This window comes from Sinohyriopsis cumingii, chromosome 8 (assembly GCF_028554795.1).
Source record: "Sinohyriopsis cumingii isolate HCF-2022 chromosome 8, ASM2855479v2, whole genome shotgun sequence".
Taxonomy (NCBI): domain Eukaryota; kingdom Metazoa; phylum Mollusca; class Bivalvia; order Unionida; family Unionidae; genus Sinohyriopsis; species Sinohyriopsis cumingii.
The window spans coordinates 102544585-102567224 of record NC_142968.1 but is presented as its reverse complement, the minus strand read 5'-3'; the positions used below and the strand labels follow the sequence as shown (position 1 = coordinate 102567224).

The window sequence follows — 22640 nt, the reverse complement described above, 5'->3', positions numbered from 1 at the left end:
ATTTCTTGTGAGATGTGGTAACATTATCTCTCTCAAATAATAAAAAAATACAAAAGAGAGACATTTCTAGACATCAAGAGTAGAGGCATTTCCAAAATCCAGTTCATTGTGTTGTTACGACATTTCAGGGCCTGAAAGCTGCACATATGTTAACACAATAATTCTCATGATTGCACAGTTTACCAGTTATTTTATATTTTGGGGTCACTTTTGAAATACCTATTTCAGGTAGAGTAAATACCTAACTTATCAATTATGAATCGCATATTCAGCTGTTTGTCATGATTATCAAAAATGACAGTCCATTGCTTTTTAAGTGTGAATAAGAAAAAGGAGAAAGCATTTTACATACATTTTTAATAGGAAGGGGAATACATAGCATTTGAAATTTAGAAGCTTTGTTCTTCTTGAAATCGACCCTTATTTGATCTTTGATCGAAATAGCTTTAACCAATAGATGGGCCCTACATTGATATTCCTATTCAATAGATGGGCCCTAGAGTGATATTTCTAGTCAAAAGATGGACCATATAGTTATATTTCTATTCAAAACATATGCTCGAGAGTGATATTTCTATTTAAAAGATGGACCTTAGAGTGATATTTCTGTTCAAAAGATGGGCCCTAGAGTGGTATTTCTATTCAAAAGATGGGCTCTGCCGTGGTATTTCTATTTAAAAGATGGACTTTAGAGTGATATTTCTATTCTAAAGATGGGCCCTACAGTGATATTTTCTTTTCCAAAGATTGGTCTCTGCAGTGATTTTTCTATTCAAAAGATTTACCCTATTGTGGCATTTCTATTCAAAAGGTGAGCATTACAGTGATGTTCCTATTCAAAAGATGGGTCTTAAAGTGATATTTCTGCTCAAAAGTTGGGCCCTACGGTAATATTTATTATTGAAGAGATGAAATCTGTAGTGTTATTTCTGTTCAAAAGATGAGCCCTACATTGCTATTTCTGTTCTAAAGATGGGCACTTTGTTGATAATTCTATTTTAAAGATTGTCCCTACAGTGATATTTTTATTCTAAGACACATTAGGGTTATCCATTTTAGGTTTGACTGATTAGAATCGTAAATCACAGCTTAATTACCGGTTTATAATTCATCTGTACAAGACTTCACAATGCATGTTATGGGCATTAAAACAGTTCCTTTGTTCCATTTCAATGGACTTAAATCATCCCTAGAACAAACTATACAAGGAAAATGCTAATCCAAGTCTGTATAATTTCCCTTATATTAATCTTTTTAATGGATGCTGTTGTTACCAGTAGACATAGACATTACCATTCTATTTTTTGTAATGATGAACAACTATGACAGTTTCGGTGAACTAACATTCATATCAGCTGTATGACCTCAATTTTTCATTGGGTTAATGGAGGACATGCAAGGGTTGGTATCCTCATTGGGTTAATGGAGGACATGCAAGGGTTGGTATCATCACTGGGTTAATAGAGGACATGCAAGGGTTGCTATCCTCATTGGGTTAATGGAGGACATGCAAGGGTTGCTATCCTCATTGGGTTAATGGAGGACATGCAAGGGTTGCTATCCTCATTGGGTTAATGGAGGACATGCAAGGGCTGCTAACCTCATTGTGTTAATGGAGGACATGCAAGGGTTGGTATCCTCATTGGGTTAATGGAGGACATGCAAAGATTGGTATCCTCATTGGGTTAATGGAGGACATGCAAGGGTTACCTAGTAGATCAGTGCCTGTTTTCAATCAGTGCTGGTGTTATGAGCTTTAAGTCTTGTGTGCTTATGTGGCATATATTTGACAGTTTAAAATGATTTATCCACTATTCTTGCAGTAAATTTGCCCAGTATAAAACCTGGATGATTTGTTATAATTAACATACTGTACAATTGAACAAACAATAGTTTCAGAATTATTTCTCATGTCAAGGGAGAAGGAATAATACATGTTTTTGCACTTATTGTTACTCAGGTGGACAGTGTCCAGACCCAGGTTACCCACCAGATGGCTCTATGGTTGCCACAAGCTTTGAGGAGGGGAGTCTGGTGTCTTTCACATGTAAAAAGACAGGATTTCAACCTGATCCTTCCTGGCCAATAAAGTGTCAGCAAACAGGTGGTACCATGGTATGGAATGGCTCATTACCAGTGTGTAGAGGTAAATAAAGACTCACCATTATCACCTTTGTTTTAAAATACAAATTTGGATTAATAAACTTATTATAATCAGTTTTAAAATCTGTTGCAGAATACAGAAATAAATAATCCCCATGCATTGTCATTTTTTTTGCCTTCACACAAGCAGACATGATTTTTTTTTGTTTTAAAGCAGAATTCCACTTTTCTCCTGACAAGGAAAATCAGATTCTTGATGTAGTCTGTTTTTTATTTAATCTCCGATCCAGTTTGTCAAAAAACCTGTCCAGTCCCATTCCGAAACAATCCTTGTAATTATTCATTCCGTATATTTGTTTACACATGATTTTTGTAAAGAATATTCTGATTGCTCAAAAGTTTCTACTTATCCATTGAATATTCATGTAGAAAGTGATGGAAATGGAAAGAAAAAAGCACTCTTGTAAGAACATGGTGTCTTGAGTTTTTGAGAGAGAAAAGAACACAGTTTCGATAACTGTTTGAAAAATGTATGGAAATTTGGTTCACTGATCTATTTTTCATGCTCTAATGATCATGTACATTTTTAGATTGAAGTCACTATCTGGAATGCTGTTGCTTGTAGAGTCATAAAACAAACATACATGCACCCTGAAGAGCACTACATCACTATACCAAATGTAGGTCATTGTTAGCCAGTTACCTACTTTTCATGCTCCAGTGGTCATGGAGTTTTTCAGGTTTAGTTGAGTTTCTTGATGCTGTTGCTTAAACAGTCATTATACTTGATCTGTGCATGCAGACTGAGTACTACATGCTGTCAAAAGTAGATCAGTGTGACCTACCTTTACACTTAATAGATTATATACATATTTGATGTTAAAGAAACAGTTTGACCTGTTGATTGTACAGTCATAAAATTGGATATAAGAATACAATCCAAAAAATAAAGCATCACCATGTGAATAAAAGTGACTGACCTAATCGACCACTTGGTCGTCTTCATATCACTAATTATCTAAAGTAAAATGCAATCTCAATAAATATATGCAAGCAAGCTTTGTAGTTCTTTTTTTTCATTTTTCTTCATTATATTGGATTCAGAATTAAAGCTGGCAGCTACGGTTGATTTCTTCACTATTTAACATCTGTTCATTTCATAGAAGATAGCATATTTAACATATGTACATTTACGCCTCGGATTTCAACCCAAACAGGAGGATATAGCTTTTGCAGTATACATAATTTCTTTTTATCAACCGCTCCAGTGGCTTAGTGGTTTGGGTATCCACATTGGATGCGGGAGGTTGCAGGTTTGAACCCAGGCTAAGTCATACCAAAAATGTATAAAAATGTTACTAACAGCTGCCTTGCTAGGCACTCAGCATTAAGAGATTAGTTTTAGGACTGGTCGGCCTGGTGTCAGGATAATGTGACTGGGTGGGACATAATGCTACATGTCTGTGGCATAATGCCTTAGTGCTAGACATGGGTGTTGCCAAATTGCAGACATTCATAGCGATATAATTGAAAAATTGTTAAAGCTACGTTAAAAATCCAAATCACACACACACACACTGTCTGTTTATCTGTCTATCTATAAACATTTTCTCTCTCAAACCGCACTATATAAATTGACAGTACTTGTCCATAGGGTACTAGCATATAAGTAATATATAAATTGACAGTACTTGTCCATAGGGTACTAGCATATAAGTAATATATAAATTGACAGTACTTGACCACAGGTTACTAGCATAAATAATATATAAATTGACAGTACTTGAAAATAAGATACTGACATAAGTAATATATAAATTGACAGTACTTGAAAATAAGATACTGACATAAGTAATATATAAATTGACAGTACTTGACCATAGGGTACTAGCATAAGTAGTATATAAATTGGCAGTACTTATCCATAGGGTACTAACATAAGTAATATATAAATTGGCAGTACTTGACCATAGGGTACTAACATAGTTAATATAATTGAGAGTGCTGGATCATTATTATTTGCAGCTTCATGGCCTACAAATTTATTAAGCATATTGATATTATTGTTTATTTCAACATGTTATTGATATTATTGTTTATTTCAACATGTTATTGTTATTATTGTTTATTTCAACATGTTATTGATATTATTGTTTATTTCAACATGTTATTGATATTATTGTTTATTTCAACATGTTATTGATATTATTGTTTATTTCAACATGTTATTGATATTATTGTTTATTTCAACATGTTATTGATATTATTGTTTATTTCAACATGTTATTGATATTATTGTTTATTTCAACATGTTATTGTTGTTATGTCAGTACATCACTCTTCTACCTTTATTGTTTCTGATCAGTAAATTTAGTTTTACACCAGTAATACTTTACCAGACCCTCTGTACAGCTTTCATATGGAGTAAGAAGGAAGCTTATCAATTTTGGGGTCAAAAGTCATGTCACTGTGGCTGAAAGAAGAAAATGTTTCTGCACAATAACATTTGTTCTGCTGCACAACCTGGAACAAACCTTGAATGGTTTGCACTTAGAATAAGTAAGAATAATAGGGAAGACAATTGAATATGGAGTGAGAGGGTCAAAGGTCATTATCACTGTGAGTGAATAGAGAAAAATTATTTTCAAAAAAACATTCTGTTTTCAACTTTGTACCTTCAGCAAAGTTTATGGATATCTTACACTTTATTTGTGAAAGAAATCTATTGATTTTCAGGGTTCAAGAAATTAAAAGATCAAGGTAACTGACTGAATGAAGAAAAATGTTTGTTACAGTTTAATTCTGCAACATGTACCTTGACCACTGCTTATGGATGGCTTGACCATTTACAGTAGAGGCCTGTTGATTTACATGTCAAAACTTGAGATCGCTCGGACTGAAAGAAAATTCAGCTTTGCTCAGTAACTTGTATACTGTCGTAGAGTGGAGTAAGTTCCTTGCTACTTCTGATAGGTTTGGTTAGGTTTGATGCTTGGCCACATAGCAACACAAGTTTGCTTGAATTACCTTGGCTCTGATAGCAAAAGACTAACATCTAGTTCATCCTGGATGAAAATGGTGGCCTTCTTATATCCAGGGACATTCAGAACTGAGACAATACATGCCTGCCAAATCAGACAAATTTAGAATTGAGTTATATGCCAGTGGTGATAGAGTTACCTCCCACATGAGTATTTTTCAGCTGTATTGTGGCAGAAAAGATTAAAGTGAACTCCAAGCAAGGTATGGATTAAGGTAACGCGTTGTTAATGATCTATAGCGAGATTTTATAGGAAAATATAATTTATACTTCAAAAGGTACTTTTCAAGTATTATCCTTACTGAACACCTGGAAGAATAAAACATTTACACCTGTGGCACTATATGCAGCAATCAAAAAGATCTTGCACCATTTCTTTCGAAATAAAATCAGTAATAAAGTCAGATAAGGAACAGAGGGCAATTAACAACATATGTGAAAGTGTTTATTGCAATCACTGTATGGAATGACAACACTGTCATGGTGATTTACAACAATAATGATGATGATGATAATGATGATGTATCTGTGAGAGACAGGTGGGTAGAGAAAAGATCAATGTCACCCAATCAGAGGCAATAAGCATATGAATGGAGTATATATTCATGACCAGTCAAGAATGCATTATGCTGCTGGATGACCAAGCAAAAATACACACTAGTGCATTATTTGGTTCATCATTGATTGTTTTTGAGTTATTGCTTACCTGATCTACAAATGGGTATCACCCAGGCAGGTAAGTGGTGTCTGATGCACTCATGCTAACTTTATCCTGGAACTTGGAAGAAATCTGATTGGCAACTTTTTTGGAAGAAAACTGTGAGGGAAAATGGTGGTTCCAGAGAGATTCTTGTGCTGTCAAATCAGCAACAACATGCATATACACACTTACCTCTGCTAAAAAAGAGATGTAAACCCTGTTTTCAGAGAAAAGTTCATTGTGGAACTCTATGTGGTTGCTGTGTGTACAATATCCATATATGTTTCATGCCAGCTTCCTTTCAGTGCATCATCAGGAATGAACTGATTGTGTTTCAAACAGATTATAAAGTTAAGTTTTCTGTTTGCATTTAAAGCAGAAAAAATAGGTTTAGCCTCTTTTTTTAAAATCTAATTTTCACCTGATTAATGGTGTAACTTTTCATTATCTGGAAAACATTGTTTCATTCATCATGAATTATCCTATTTGTTTTGATACATGATGTGGCTAATAGTATGCAGTATTACATAATGGCATCAAAACTCATTAGTGTGTACAGGCATGTCACGTGCCTTTTATGGTATTATTTCTAACACTGGAGAAGGATGGACTAATTTAAAATTTAGATAGCTCCAAGCCCCCAGTCAGCAGTGATGATGGTCTAGGCGTATAAAAGACTCCAGGTGAAAGGTATAACAATTTAATAAATATCAATGTATTCATCTATTTCATCTTCAGTTTCTCAAATAATGCTTTTGACAATTACAAACAGTGCCAATTACTATACTCATATGAAATTACAGTCTTAAGAGAGTGTGTGTGTTTCCTTTTGGTGTTAATTCTGGTGCTCATCTGTCCTCCTCTCGTTTTTCTCCTCTGGTACTTCCAGTACCCTCGACTCCATGCTCTCCTTGCACTTCTGGAACTCACTTCCATGCTTCCTTCTGGAACTATGCCTCCACCCAACTGCTTATGTCATGATAGACTTTCCACTTAGTCTTAATGTGTCTTCCTTCTTTCCGATTCTTGGGTGTTGCCTGTCGCTCCAACCCAGAAAGCTTCCTGTGAAATTAGAAAGGACGTATAATCTGGTCTCCTTGCTCCAATCTCAGGAGAATTAACCACACTCTCACTGACCTTTCATCAGAATAATGGCAAATCAATTATCAGGTCAACTCACACACTCACATCTAAATATTCTATACACACTTGGCTCTACAATAATTGTGCTACAACAATAACAATATCATCAACAACTTCAGATACATGCATATATATCCCAAGATGTTAACTTCTTGATGCAGTAAACTCTCATCATCAAAAACAATCATACGCATTTCCTACCCTATGAATTATAATGAAGCATAAAATATTCAAATACCTAATTATATGTGCACAGGTCCAACAATGACTAACTCTGCATAATTCATAATATATATATATATATATATATATATATATATATATATATATATATATATATATATATATATATATATATATATATATATATATATATATATATTCATATACTAACAAAGCAAGTACAAGTTCTAACACAATTCACTAATAAATTCAGTCTTGCATTATGACAATTAAACAATCTAAAAATCTACATACGTTAATCATGCATGATAATACTTCGCTAAACATTAAAGATTCCAGTTCTGATAAATAAAAAGGGAGATAATAATGCATCAATCCTAAAACCCTAGTTAGGAGAGTGAGGCAAATTTGAGTGAAGATATGTTACCTCAGAAGCCTTTTGTTCCAAATCCAAACTAGAATTTCACAAGTATTCCTTCCCATCCTTTTACGTGTGCACAACGTTATGTTCTCGGAGTACATCTAATGGCTCTCAACTTCATTGCAATCTTTCCTTACGAGATTCGCATCTGTACTAATTTTCCAAAATTAATGTTGCTGGAATAATGTCTCAATTGTGCAGGAAACTCTGCCCTAAATTTGAATCTCTTGGTTCCAATTGGCAACTGCCTGGTCTATTTGAAAACTGCCCTGCCTGAAATAATCTCTCACTTACCTGTCACTCTGAATTCCCAGTCGGGACATCGCTGACTAAGTGCAAAGCAAACAAAAGTGTCCTGACTCAGGCATAGAATTCCTTTTGAATTTAGTTTCGAACAGCCCATTGCATAATGGTTACACAACTGACAGGCAGTTTTTTTGTCCAGAATAAGGTCTTTAGTCAAAACCTTACGTAATACATATTGACATATCCAGGTGCTCTCACTATGAAGTAACTGTAAGAAAATATGTGTGTACATGAACCCGAACATCAACAAATACGCCACAAGGCGGTACATCAGTAAGTGCTAGAGAGTTAAAACTATTACTTTGGACAAGTGCAGAGCAAAATTAAGGAGCAGTATATTTGATAATAATAATAAATCCCTCTACCCCTACAACTTAAATGGTTCTGTTCCAGTCAATGTTGCATAACAGTACAGCTATACACAGGTATTGCAATGACAAGTGGCTAGTGTAAACAGGAGTCATTTGGAACTACTGTCTGCCTTAATAAAATAAAAAGAGGGGAACATTGAAGGGATAGGATGGGGGGAGTATGTGGCAATGACTGAAACCACTCCTGACAATATGGATGATAAACTTGTTTTAACAGGTGTGTGTAATAATTGATTGAGCAGGCATTGGTAGCCTAATGTTTGGGTGAGAAACCTTTTTAGACCACCCCGTTGTTTGGTGCTTAGGTATACATGCCAGATGATTGAACAACTATTGGATAGTGTGTATTTGTTTTGGATATATTTGAAGACAAATGAAATAAAGACATCATTTTTATTGTTGATGGATCAATACAAATTATTAAATCAAACTCTTGTTGATTTTTGGCAATAAAGTTTTGTAGTACTTCAAACAGTTGGTGAAATTCTTGTAAAATTTCAGTTGTTTTTCTATGACCATGTTATTATTGAATTCATGTAATAATAAAGAATGTTGTAGCAGGGTTTTCACTGTATTGCTAAAAAATACCAGATATGCTTTCAACAGTCAGCAGCAAAAGTGATGAAATGGTGTTTTCTTCAGTTCATGCAGATTCATTTTGTCTAGTAGAGCATCAGTCCTCTCAAGGTACTCTTGTTTCTTGACATGTCATCTCAATGGCATCTGGTGTGTGAACACATATCTATTCAGAAATGAAATAACACCATTACAAATATGTAATATAATTCAAGAGGAGAGATAATGGCCTTATTTAACAGTTTCTTTCAAGATAATTGCAGAGGATTTCGTTACATTTCTCCATGATCTTATGCAGAAGAAGTTGCTTATGCTCACACTTTCAGGTGAGCACCAATGTATGATTGAAGTGTATGAATGCAATAATCAGTAATGATCAAGTCATGTGATATAGAAGGTTGTGACCTATATTAATACATGAAATCCAAAAACTACTAAGCAATGTAATTATTCTACAGACATACAACTAATCTGTATGATACTGGAACATAAATTTAGCAATTTCTTTCTTCTGATTGAAAAGGAAAGAGACCTTTATTGACAGGTGGTAACTGTTTGGATACGGTTGCAATAACAGGTTTGTGTTTATGCATTCAGACTACTAGCAATTACATTTTTATTGTCCATTCATAGACAAGCAGCCGCCACAGTTCATCAACTGTCCATCAGACATAAGGGTCAGGAGGTTTCAGGAACCAATTTTCACAGAGCCTACAGTGGTCGACAATGTAGGTGTTACGTCATTCCGTGTGCTTCCAAACAACTTTCGCCCTGGACACCCATTGGAGTCGACAACTACAGTAACTTATGAAGCTTATGATTTTGAGAGTAACAGTAACCAATGCAAATTCACCATAGTTGTAATTGGTAAGAGGACAATTTATTCATTGTATTCCTATAAATTGATTTTTTTTTTGTTGTGTATAATACACCTTTTTTGGCCAAATTGACTTATATTTCAGTGTGGGTGCACATTTTATAGAAGAACAAAAAGTGATTTTTTGTCCAGGTCTTTCTAACATAAAAGTCAAAGGCACTATAGCTGCCACATTCACTCCTTGTGAATTATAACATCCATAATACATTGCCAAAAGATGTTGACACTCTTTGTTGAATATGAAGAAAATTGTTATCAAAATTGGTAAATAAAACCTAGATTGCTCATTTTATCATTGAAAACGATAGTTTATGCCCAGAAATTTAATTAAAAATCGTGAAATTCGTAACTTTTAATAAAAGTCATATATTTTGTAAAATTTCCTGTAAGAAAGAAAAATTCTCAGTACACTGTAAATAACCTTATACAATGAAATTTTTATCAAATAAAATTTGAGTAATGCTTATGGTGAGAAGACTTTAAGAAATAAATACCAAATTAAATAAGTATTCTAAAGTGAAATACATGTTTGTTTATCTTTTGATTCGACTTCAGTGTAATCATCGTTAATGTGATGTGCTTTCTTCTATTGAAATTAGTTTCTTTGATTATTATGACAGAATGTATTTGTCAAGATCATAACATGGTCAGCATAGGCTAAATAGAGATTTTGTGGATTAACACAGAGAGAGAAGTTAACCTTGAAAAAAACAGGGTACCAGACAAAGACTGAAAAATCATGTGACAGTACATGTATAAATTCCTTTATAAACAAGGCATTTTGTCGACTCCACAAAAGTTTTGTCTGCATAATTAAGTTGCAGTACTGAACAATTTGCAGCATAGGAATAAATTGTTACAAAACTTTAACATGTTATCACATAATCAGAGAATTAATACTTTAGAAGAAAAAGTAAATGTTATTCGACTTGACAAAAATAGGGAGAGTTCAAGTGTTCTTGGTCTCAACTTACAGTGGTACAAGCATTTATGACATATTGTGAAGTTTAATTGTCACAATGACATAATCATTAATGACTGTGCAGTTTAGATGTCACAATGTTACATACATTTATGACATATTGTGAAGTTAACTGTTGCAGATTGTTACATTTGACCAATCAGAAAGGGTTTTACATTCACATGTATGATAGAATGTGGACTTATTGTTTGAGTACTGTGAATTTACTATTTTTTATAGCGTACTAGTTTTGGGGTGGGGATTATGTGGTTGCTACAAACCACGGACTTAAAGATCCAGCATAGAATGATCCTTCTGTGGAAGCAGTAGGACCTGTTGCCCAATCCACAATGTATATCCCTTCTATGGAAACAAAAGAAGCTCTTGCCACATCCAGAAATTATGATTCTTCCATGGAAGTAATAGCACCTATTGCCACATCCACAAGCTGATTATTCCATGGAAGTAATAGCACCTCTTGCCACATCCACAAATTATGATTATTCCATGGAAGTAATAGCACCTCTTGCCACATCCACAAATTATGATTATTCCATGGAAGTAATAGGACCTCTTGCCACATCCACAAATTATGATTATTCCATGGAAGTAATAGGACCTCTTGCCACATCCACAAACTGATTATTCCATGGAAGTAATTGGACCTCTTACCACATCCACAAATTGATTATTCCATGGAAGTAATAGGAATCTTGCCTCATCCACAAATTATGATTCTTCCTTGGAAGCAAATTGACCTCTTGCCACATCCACAAATTATGATTCTTCCATGGAAGCAATATGACCTCTTGCCTCATCCACAAATTATGATTCTTCCATGGAAGTAATAGGACCTCTTGCCACATCCACAAATTATGATTCTTCCATGGAAGTAATAGGACCTCTTGCCCAATCCACAAATTATGATTCTTCCATGGAAGTAATACTACCTCTTGCCCAATCCACAAACTATGAATCTTCTGTGGAAACAACAAAAAAAAAACTTGCCCAAACTACAAACTATGACCCTTCTGTGAAATCAATAGGACCTCTTGTCCAATCCACAAACTATGATCCTTCTGTGGAAGCAAAAAAAATGCCACCTTGCCCAAACTAGAAACTATGACTCTTCTGTGGAATCATTAAGACCTCTTGTCCAACCCATAAACTATGATCCTTCTGTGGAATCAATAGGACCTCTTGTCCAATACATAGACTATGACCTTTTTTTGTCAATAATAGGACCCTTTCATCAATCCACAATGATCCTTCTGTGGAAGCAGTATAATCCCTTGCCCAATCCACAGACTATGACCCTTCCGTGGAAGCAATATGACCCATTGCTCAATCCCACGATCTGCTGTGAAAGCAGTAGAACCCCTTTCCTAATTCTAGGATTTGTGCAAGCAGTAGGATCCCTTGCCCAATCCCACAATCTACTGTGGAAGCAATAGGATCCCTTGCCCAATCCTATTATCTACTGTGGAAGCAATAGGATCCTTTGCCCAATCCCACAATCTACTGTGGAAGCAGTAGGATCCCTTGCCCAATCCCACAATCTACTGTGGAAGCAGTAGGATCCCTTGCCCAATCCCACAATCTACTGTGGAAGCAATAGGATCCCTTGCCCAATCCCATTATCTACTGTGGAAGCAATAGGATCCCTTGCCCAATCCCACAATCTACTGTGGAAGCAATAGGATCCCTTGCCCAATCCCACAATCTACTGTGGAAGCAATAGGATCCCTTGCCCAGTCCCACAATCTACTATGGAAGCAATAGAACTTTAAGTATCAATAAGAATGTAATATTTATCATATCCACACAAACTGATTCCCACAGAAAGAAAGAATTTTTAAGAATATTTGATTAGAAATATTATACAAAATTTCAGATGAAATCAAGCCATCACTCAATTGTTTTGTGCCACCAGTGATCCAGGTCACTAGCGCCAACTTTTACCAGGAGATTAGTCCTTTCCGAGACTATGCATATTCCGATGAATTTAATGTCAACCTGACAGCTTACCCCTCCTTCATTGTGGCCAGTCCAGTAACCGTTGGGCGAGCTGAGGTCATCAAAGTTGTTGCACAGGATGCATCAGGAAACCAAGAGGAGTGTAACATACAGTTTAAGATAGAAGGTAAGGTTGAGGTCATGAATTGTAATTGGATGAATCCTGTAAATGTACATTACAGTTGTAATATTAATAATTCTCTTTATGTTGGGAAAATATATATTCAAGTAACTAGAGCTGCAATAATAATAATAATAATAGTTTTTTATTTTCAGAGTTAACCCAATTAGTTTACAAAACTAATATCCCCTGAGGCTCTTTTATATATACAGCTATTTTGAAGTAAATGTACAAACATTCAGTACAGTGTAGTTATTTACAATTTCATCAGAAAGAGAAAGTTAAGGAGAGTGATGAGAAAAGATGACAGTAAGATGATGTTAGATGAATAGAAAAGTTAAGAAACTTTGGAGAAATGAAAGAATCTGCTTATCAAATATACAGATGTATCATGTTGCCATTTTCTAATTTTTTGGTGACAAGCTTTTAATGAGGATGCATCTTTGATATCTTTTGGTAAACTATTAATAATCAGTGGGCCAGAATGTAATGTGCAAAATGTTTCTTAAATAAATAATTTTGTTATTCTGGTAATGTATCTGGTGATGATGTAAGACTTTTTGACTTGCTGAAAAGCATGTATTGTGGTAGACAGCCATCTTATGGAGGCAAAATATTTTACTTAAGAGCATGCAGTGCAACCAACATTACTAGAAATTCTTGTCAAAACATTTTATTTAAGAGCCTGCAGTGCAACCAACATTACTAGGAATTCTTGTCACGGCATTTTACTTAAGAGCGTGCAGTGCATCCAGTATTACTAGGAATTCTTGTCAAGGCATTTTACTTAAGAGCATGCAGTGCATCCAGTATTACTAGGAATTCTTGTCAAGGCATTTGACTTAAGAGCATGCAGTGCATCCAGTATTACTAGGAATTCTTGTCAAGGCATTTTACTTAAGAGCATGCAGTGCATCCAGTATTACTAGGAATTCTTGTCAAAGCATTTTACTTAAGAGCATGCAGTACATCCAATATTACTAGGAATTCTTGTCAAAGCATTTTACTTAAGAGCATGCAGTGCATCCAGTATTACTAGGAATTCTTGTCAAAGCATTTTACTTAAGAGCATGCAGTGCATCCAGTATTACTAGGAATTCTTGTCAAAGCATTTTACTTAAGAGCATGCAGTGCATCCAGTATTACTAGGAATTCTTGTCAAAATATGCATAAAGATCGAAAATTTCCTATGCCTCAAAGTTCAGCAGGGATTGGATTTGTTTACTGACTCCTGCTGTTAGGGTATAGCCAATATCACTGTAATAAAATGTCTTTATGAAGTTTAACTACTTATAGGTTGTTGACTTAAGCATTTCCTACATACAAGCACATCTTGACTTTTGACAGCATTTCAGTGCTTCTGTTGCATTCATTGTAAGCATGTCTCATGTTTGGTGTGCATTAGGGCACAGCAACACAAGTAGGTTATTTAGTGCTGATGAAAATGGAGTGAAGTGCCTTGCATCAGGACACATCACAAAAGCTGACCTGGACTGATCCAGTGGTAGGATTCAAATCTGCATCCTTTTGGTTGCAAATCCTAGAAGTATATTAGATGAATCATAAAAGTGTATTTTTTTGAATTACAAATAGCCAGTCAGGGATAGTAGGACATTGAAAATTCCCCTTAAATACAAATGGATACTGCTATATTTTAGGTATAATTCAAGACATGGTCAGTAATCATGAAAAACTGATTAATAAGCATAAAGTCCTACACAGCAGTGACAGTAATTGAAGCCCAACATTGAGTAGAACTTAAAGCACACAACCCTAGGACTCACTGCTTGAATGAAATAAGCAAGAATGTTGCTGTTTATCATTTCATACTTTAGAAATAAGAACTAAATATTGAATTTTTTGAAAGCTTTACACACACACATATGCACGCACATGCACACACACACACACACACACACACACACACACACACACACACACACTCACTTGCAGTTTTTGACTGTTTGCTGTATTGGGATTCTTTGAACTTTATTCCTCCATTTATTTCCAGCCCAAAAATGTTCATCCTGGGCACTGAAGGTAGACCATGGCCAGGTGACTTGTAGCTTTAAGGCTTTTGGCGCAGGTTATGACTGCCGCATTATATGTGACAATGGCTACTATTTTTTTGAGAATCCAAACTTATCCTACGTGGACATGGCATGTTTTACTGGTAACAACTGGGACAGAGAACCTCCAGTTTGTCAGGGTAAGATAGACGTTGACTGTTACTCTATGTAATGAGAAATGTGCATGTCCTAAAAGAAAAAGTGCATAACAAGAAAATGTGAGGCTACCATAACAACTATAAATTATGTTAGCAATAAAACTTGTTTATTACAATAACAGATCTAAGTTATCACATTAACAACAAAATTTGTTTATTAAAATAATCTAATATTTTCATATTAACCTGTTATCCCCAGAGTCATTTGTCTAATTAGTCATCCTCAGCATACAGGTAGAGTGATTACCAGGGGAGTCAGTTGTCTAGGTAGTCTTCCTCAGCATACGTGTAGAGTGATTACCAGGGGAGTCAGTTGTCTAGGTAGTCTTCCTCAGCATACAGGTAGAGTGATTACCAGGGGAGTCAGTTGTCTAGGTAGTCTTCCTCAGCATACAGGTAGAGTGATTGCCAGGGGCAGTGGAACCTTTTCAGTGCCTGTATCCTTGAGACTCACTGAATATTATTTTTTTTTTACTTCTAGAGGGGGTTACTAGGAAGAAATGGGACCTTGTTTTGTTTTGTATTGTTTCAGTTAAGTTGAAAGTTGGTAAAGTTAATCTTAATACATTCAACATGATGGTTTAAATTTCATGCAACATGCACAAATGAGAAACGAATTTCGAAATGTAATAATGTAATTTACTTTCCAATACTGGTTTACATGTCATAAATGATATCCATTAACCTGAATATAATGCCATGAAATTCACTATAAGTTCCCATAATAAAATTCAACCTTAAGTACTTTTGATTAAAAATGCTGGTTCAAATTGAACTGATTTTCTTTATGGTCTAATTTCATTGTTAGTCCTGGTGCTGGTCCTTTAAACAATCTCTTATCACTGGAGATGGTGTTCAGTTTGTATGTTGTACAATATGCATGTTGTATAGGTGTACATTATGCAAGTTGCATAGGTGTACAGTGTGCATGTTATATAGGTGTATAATGTGCATGTTATATAGGCATACAGTATGCATCTTGTATAGGTGTACAGTATGCATCTTGTATAGGTATGCATGTTGTACAATGTGCATGATGTATAGTGTACATTATGCAAGTTGTATAGGTGTACAATATGCATGTTGTATAGGTGTACAATATGCATGTAGTATAAGTATAAATGTGCATCTTGTATAGGTGTACAATATGCATGTAGTATAGGTGTACAGTGTGCATGATGTATAGGTGTACATTATGCAAGTTGTATAGGTGTACAATATGCATGTAGTATAGGTATAAATGTGCATCTTGTATAGGTGTACAATATGCATGTAGTATAGGTGTACAGTGTGCATGATGTATAGGTGTACATTATGCAAGTTGTATAGATATGCATGTTGTACAATGTGCATGTTGTATAGGCATACAACATGCATATTGTATAGGTGTACAATATGCACGTAGTATAGGTGTACAGTGTGCATCTTGTATAGGTGTAGGGTACACATGTTGGATAGGTGTACAATATATACAGTGTGACCCTGCTATAGCACGCTCCATTATAACTCGAATTCAGATTTAACACAGTCGTGGTGTGGCTTCCGAAATTTCATATACATGTATTTTTCTTGTGCATGAAAAAAATCTTCAAAAAGTACAAAAAAATGTAAAAAGTTGCTTATCATTTTGGGGAAGAGATTGTGTATGAATAATACAAAACGATCGTGGCTTGGCTTTTGAAATTTTATACGTATTTTTCTCGTACACGAAAAAGTATTTTTCTCTTCTTAAAAGTAAGAAGAAGAAAAAAGCTGCATAAAAAGTTTATTCTGGGATAGCGTAGGTCTTTGCCAATGTTGCAAACTTGGATTGTTTTTCCTTATTGGCTGCAAAACATACCATGTGGTTTTTTTATTTATTGGCGACATTGTTGGCTGTTTAAACTTTTATATACAACCATTGGTTTGGAGTGCAGAAATTCAGATGCCCCATGAAAGGAAGCTGCAAACTGGATATAAAATGCACTGAAATTTATCGATTGTTACATAACAAATTCTTTGTCCATACTGACAAACCAGCTAAACAGTGCATTGTTATACCATAATCCGCTTATCTTGACATCTAGCATGAGTTCTGTATGTTGTAAATATCTGCTTTTTTGTTGTTGACATTTCTGGTAACGGTGATCAACCGGACGAGGCATTTTAAAGTAAATGTGCTTCGTCATTCGTTGCGTGATTGTGCTATGTTTTTCCACTGAATTCAGACCAATATGACCTGTTACAAAATTAATGAATATTTTAAAGCTGTGTGTGCATATTTTTGATGGAATCACTTGTATTGTGTATTCAGTGTATATGATGAGGTTCGCGGGTGAGTACACTTTGTTGATACTATTCATGCTATACATTAGACATGTATATATAAACAGTATTCACATATATGTACAAATTCATGGTTCTTTAAATAAAGTAAACTATTATATATGTCTGCTCTGTTTTTACTACAGGTGTATTTTTCATTTAATATGCATTGATTTAAGATGGTAACTGTGCTGATGAAGCACGTATTTTACCGCCTGCATTTATTACCCACCCACCCCAATTTTTTGGGGGGTACAATTTTTTCAGCTAACTGACTTGGTTGCATACAACACGGTTCGATATATAACACGGTTGGGTTCTATGGCTCCCAACTACCGTGTTATAGCGGGGTCACACTGTATGTAGTATATATGTACAGTATAAATGTTTTCAAGGTACAAAAGGAATGTTTTGATTTGAACTATATTCTATATACCAACTTTGTGCAAACACATTTAGAACGTGTTTCTGGACAATGATGTGTTGTTTAATAAAAATGAAAAGTACTTGAACATGAATCCATTGCATGAGGCTGATGAGGGTAATGGATATGTTCAAAACAATGTTACTGAATTTTTATTATGATAGAAATGACACTTGTTGATATAAGAGTTTTCATTGCTTAAATTCATATAATTCTTAATTACTTTTTCCCTTTCAGCAGAATGTAAGTAGCTACCAATCATCCCATAGTCTGAGTAGTAGTTGCAACTTACAAAATGCGCTTCAAAGTAGCTGGAACATTTCTTTGTTATTAATCACTTCACTATAATTCGATTGATTATATCTACATAAGACAGAATTTTAAAAATATAAATCTGCTATTATGTAAAGATAGGACTACTGCAAAATAGAGTGTTATATCAAAATGGGGTTTACACTGAAAGAATTCTTATGATGTCTAGTTGGTCTTACATGAAAATGGTGCCAGCCTAATTTTCATTTGTTTCACTACTCCCTCAGAATTGATGGACATAATGACATGGGATTTGCATTAAATAACGACTTCTCATGATGTCTAGTTGGTCCTAAGTGAAAATGGTGCTGATCTGACATTAATATAACCATCATAGGAACCATCTTGAAAATATTATCATTATTTCTTTTGAACTTATGGTCCTACTGACATGGGTTTTTCACCAAAAGATTTATTATGATCCGATATCCAGTGTCCATCTTGAAAATCTTGTTCTTACCACTCCTCTTTAATGGATAGGTATATTGACATGTTTTATTTGTACTAAAATACTTCACATGATGTCTAGCTGGTCCTAGTTGAAAGTGGCCATGATCTAACACTCATTATGGCTGCCAATTTTGTGACCATCTTAAAAATCATGTTACTCCAAACATACATCAAATATGGCCACAGTGATGGAGTGAAGCTGCCACGCTGCACAAGTGTGCTCATATGATGTGAAAGTGACTGCCTGTCAGGTAGTTTGAAGTTCGCAGTGCACAAGAATTCCTGCAGTAAAACCAGAGTTCCTGCAAATAGAAATTTTATGAAGTGCAAATGATGTGAAGAAAGCTTGATTTTGTGTTTTGATCTTATATAAAGTTGTGTTTTTAGTCTTGATCATCCAGGTGTACTTTTGGTGTCTCTTGCAGCCTTTTCCATGCATCCATCACATTGCCAAACTGTGCATGGCTTGAAATCCATCCAAATGTGCTCATGATAATGGCTAGCTCTTGGTTGATGGCTTTAAAGTTCTCTCTGCTGCTAGTTTTGACTTTGATCATGAAAGTGTTAATGACTTGGAGACTGTTTATACTTTGTATTCATATATGTGGACCAAAGATTGAACAGAAACAATTAAAGTTTCTCAGGAATGGAGATGGCTAAGATATATCAGCTGTGATAAATCCCCAAAAGAACAAATCAGTCAAAATTTTCAGACGTTGTGGTTGTTTTAAATCTAGGAAGATAGAAGTGCACATGCCTCTCCACACCACAGATAATGAGAAGGTTTTTTTGGTACTGTGAGACTATCATTCACACTGTAATCAGACACATATTAACTTCTAAAAATGTCAACAGAATCATGCACAATTAAGTACAGCTACCGGTTGGTTAATTTCCTTATAAACAGAGCACTAGATACATGGAGGAGCGTTAATGTTAAGATTGATATTACAGTCATATTCCAGACTCCCACACCTTTTAAGAAGCCAATGGGGAGATTCCACACCTCCTCCAACTAATTCTTGGCAACATCACTTGTATTCGCCATCTTGAAAATCTTGATATCACTACACCCCTGTAGCTTGTTGCAGTTTGTGAATGAATTGTAGTACCAACATAAGATTTTCACTAAATGACTTCTTGTGATGTCTGGTTGGTGTTGAATGAATTGTAGTACCAACATAAGATTTTCACTAAATGACTTCTTGTGATGTCTGGTTGGTGTTGAATGAATTGTAGTACCAACATAAGATTTTCACTAAATGACTTCTTGTGATGTCTGGTTGGTGTTGAATGAATTGTAGTACCAACATAAGATTTTCACTAAATGACTTCTTGTGATGTCTGGTTGGTGTTAAATGAATTGTAGTACCAACATAAGATTTTCACTAAATGACTTCTTGTGATGTCTGGTTGGTGTTGAATGAATTGTAGTACCAACATAAGATTTTCACTAAATGACTTCTTGTGATGTCTGGTTGGTGTAAAATGAATTGTAGTACCAACATAAGATTTTCACTAAATGACTTCTTGTGATGTCTGGTTGGTGTTGAATGAATTGTAGTACCAACATAAGATTTTCACTAAATGACTTCTTGTGATGTCTGGTTGGTGTAAAATGAATTGTAGTACCAACATAAGATTTTCACTAAATGACTTCTTGTGATGTCTGGTTGGTGTTAAATGAATTGTAGTACCAACGTAAGATTTTCACTAAATGACTTCTTGTGATGTCTGGTTGGTGTAAAATGAATTGTAGTACCAACATAAGATTTTCACTAAATGACTTCTTGTGATGTCTGGTTGGTGTAAAATGAATTGTAGTACCAACATAAGATTTTCACTAAATGACTTCTTATGATGTCTGGTTGGTGTTGAATGAATTGTAGTACCAACATAAGATTTTCACTAAATGACTTCTTGTGATGTCTGGTTGGTGTAAAATGAATTGTAGTACCAACATAAGATTTTCACTAAATGACTTCTTATGATGTCTGGTTGGTGTAAAATGAATTGTAGTACCAACATAAGATTTTCACTAAATGACTTCTTATGATGTCTGGTTGGTGTTGAATGAATTGTAGTACCAACATAAGATTTTCACTAAATGACTTCTTGTGATGTCTGGTTGGTGTAAAATGAATTGTAGTACCAATATAAGATTTTCACTAAATGACTTCTTGTGATGTCTGGTTGGTGTTGAATGAATTGTAGTACCAACATAAGATTTTCACTAAATGACTTCTTGTGATGTCTGGTTGGTGTTAAATGAATTGTAGTACCAACATAAGATTTTCACTAAATGACTTCTTGTGATGTCTGGTTGGTGTTGAATGAATTGTAGCACCAACATAAGATTTTCACTAAATGACTTCTTGTGATGTCTGGTTGGTGTTGAATGAATTGTAGCACCAACATAAGATTTTCACTAAATGACTTCTTGTGATGTCTGGTTGGTGTTGAATGAATTGTAGTACCAACATAAGATTTTCACTAAATGACTTCTTGTGATGTCTGGTTGGTGTTGAATGAATTGTAGTACCAACATAAGATTTTCACTAAATGACTTCTTGTGATGTCTGGTTGGTGTTAAATGAATTGTAGTACCAACATAAGATTTTCACTAAATGACTTCTTGTGATGTCTGGTTTGTGTTGAATGAATTGTAGTACCAACATAAGATTTTCACTAAATGACTTCTTGTGATGTCTGGTTGGTGTTGAATGAATTGTAGTACCAACATAAGATTTTCACTTAATGACTTCTTGTGATGTCTGGTTGGTGTTGAATGAATTGTAGTACCAACATAAGATTTTCACTAAATGACTTCTTGTGATGTCTGGTTGGTGTTAAATGAATTGTAGTACCAACATAAGATTTTCACTAAATGACTTCTTGTGATGTCTGGTTGGTGTTAAATGAATTGTAGTACCAACATAAGATTTTCACTAAATGACTTCTTGTGATGTCTGGTTGGTGTTAAATGAATTGTAGTACCAACATAAGATTTTCACTAAATGACTTCTTGTGATGTCTGGTTGGTGTCAAATGAATTGTAGTACCAACATAAGATTTTCACTAAATGACTTCTTGTGATGTCTGGTTGGTGTAAAATGAATTGTAGTACCAACATAAGATTTTCACTAAATGACTTCTTGTGATGTCTGGTTGGTGTAAAATGAATTGTAGTACCAACATAAGATTTTCACTAAATGACTTCTTGTGATGTCTGGTTGGTGTAAAATGAATTGTAGTACCAACATAAGATTTTCACTAAATGACTTCTTGTGATGTCTGGTTGGTGTAAAATGAATTGTAGTACCAACATAAGATTTTCACTAAATGACTTCTTGTGATGTCTGGTTGGTGTTGAATGAATTGTAGTACCAACATAAGATTTTCACTAAATGACTTCTTGTGATGTCTGGTTGGTGTTGAATGAATTGTAGTACCAACATAAGATTTTCACTAAATGACTTCTTGTGATGTCTGGTTGGTGTTGAATGAATTGTAGTACCAACATAAGATTTTCACTAAATGACTTCTTGTGATGTCTGGTTGGTGTTGAATGAATTGTAGTACCAACATAAGATTTTCACTAAATGACTTCTTGTGATGTCTGGTTGGTGTTGAATGAATTGTAGTACCAACATAAGATTTTCACTAAATGACTTCTTGTGATGTCTGGTTGGTGTCAAATGAATTGTAGTACCAACATAAGATTTTCACTAAATGACTTCTTGTGATGTCTGGTTGGTGTCAAATGAATTGTAGTACCAACATAAGATTTTCACTAAATGACTTCTTGTGATGTCTGGTTGGTGTCAAATGAATTGTAGTACCAACATAAGATTTTCACTAAATGACTTCTTGTGATGTCTGGTTGGTGTCGAATGAATTGTAGTACCAACATAAGATTTTCACTAAATGACTTCTTGTGATGTCTGGTTGGTGTCGAATGAATTGTAGTACCAACATAAGATTTTCACTAAATGACTTCTTGTGATGTCTGGTTGGTGTTGAATGAATTGTAGTACCAACATAAGATTTTCACTAAATGACTTCTTGTGATGTCTGGTTGGTGTAAAATGAATTGTAGTACCAA

At 34.8% G+C, this 22640-nt stretch overlaps 1 protein-coding gene across 2 annotated transcripts in view; it reads left to right on the top strand.

Annotated features, from left to right (window-relative positions):
* LOC149794261 (uncharacterized) overlaps nt 1-22640 on the top strand; it is a 290094-nt gene that overhangs the window by 107550 nt on the left and 159904 nt on the right. For both annotated transcript variants that reach the window (XM_089968394.1, XM_089968393.1), the window contains exons 23-26: nt 1961-2146; nt 9477-9710; nt 12576-12824; nt 14830-15027. In XM_089968394.1, coding sequence (XP_089824520.1) covers nt 1961-2146; nt 9477-9710; nt 12576-12824; nt 14830-15027 — 867 coding nt within the window. The remainder of the gene's footprint in view (nt 1-1960; nt 2147-9476; nt 9711-12575; nt 12825-14829; nt 15028-22640) is intronic.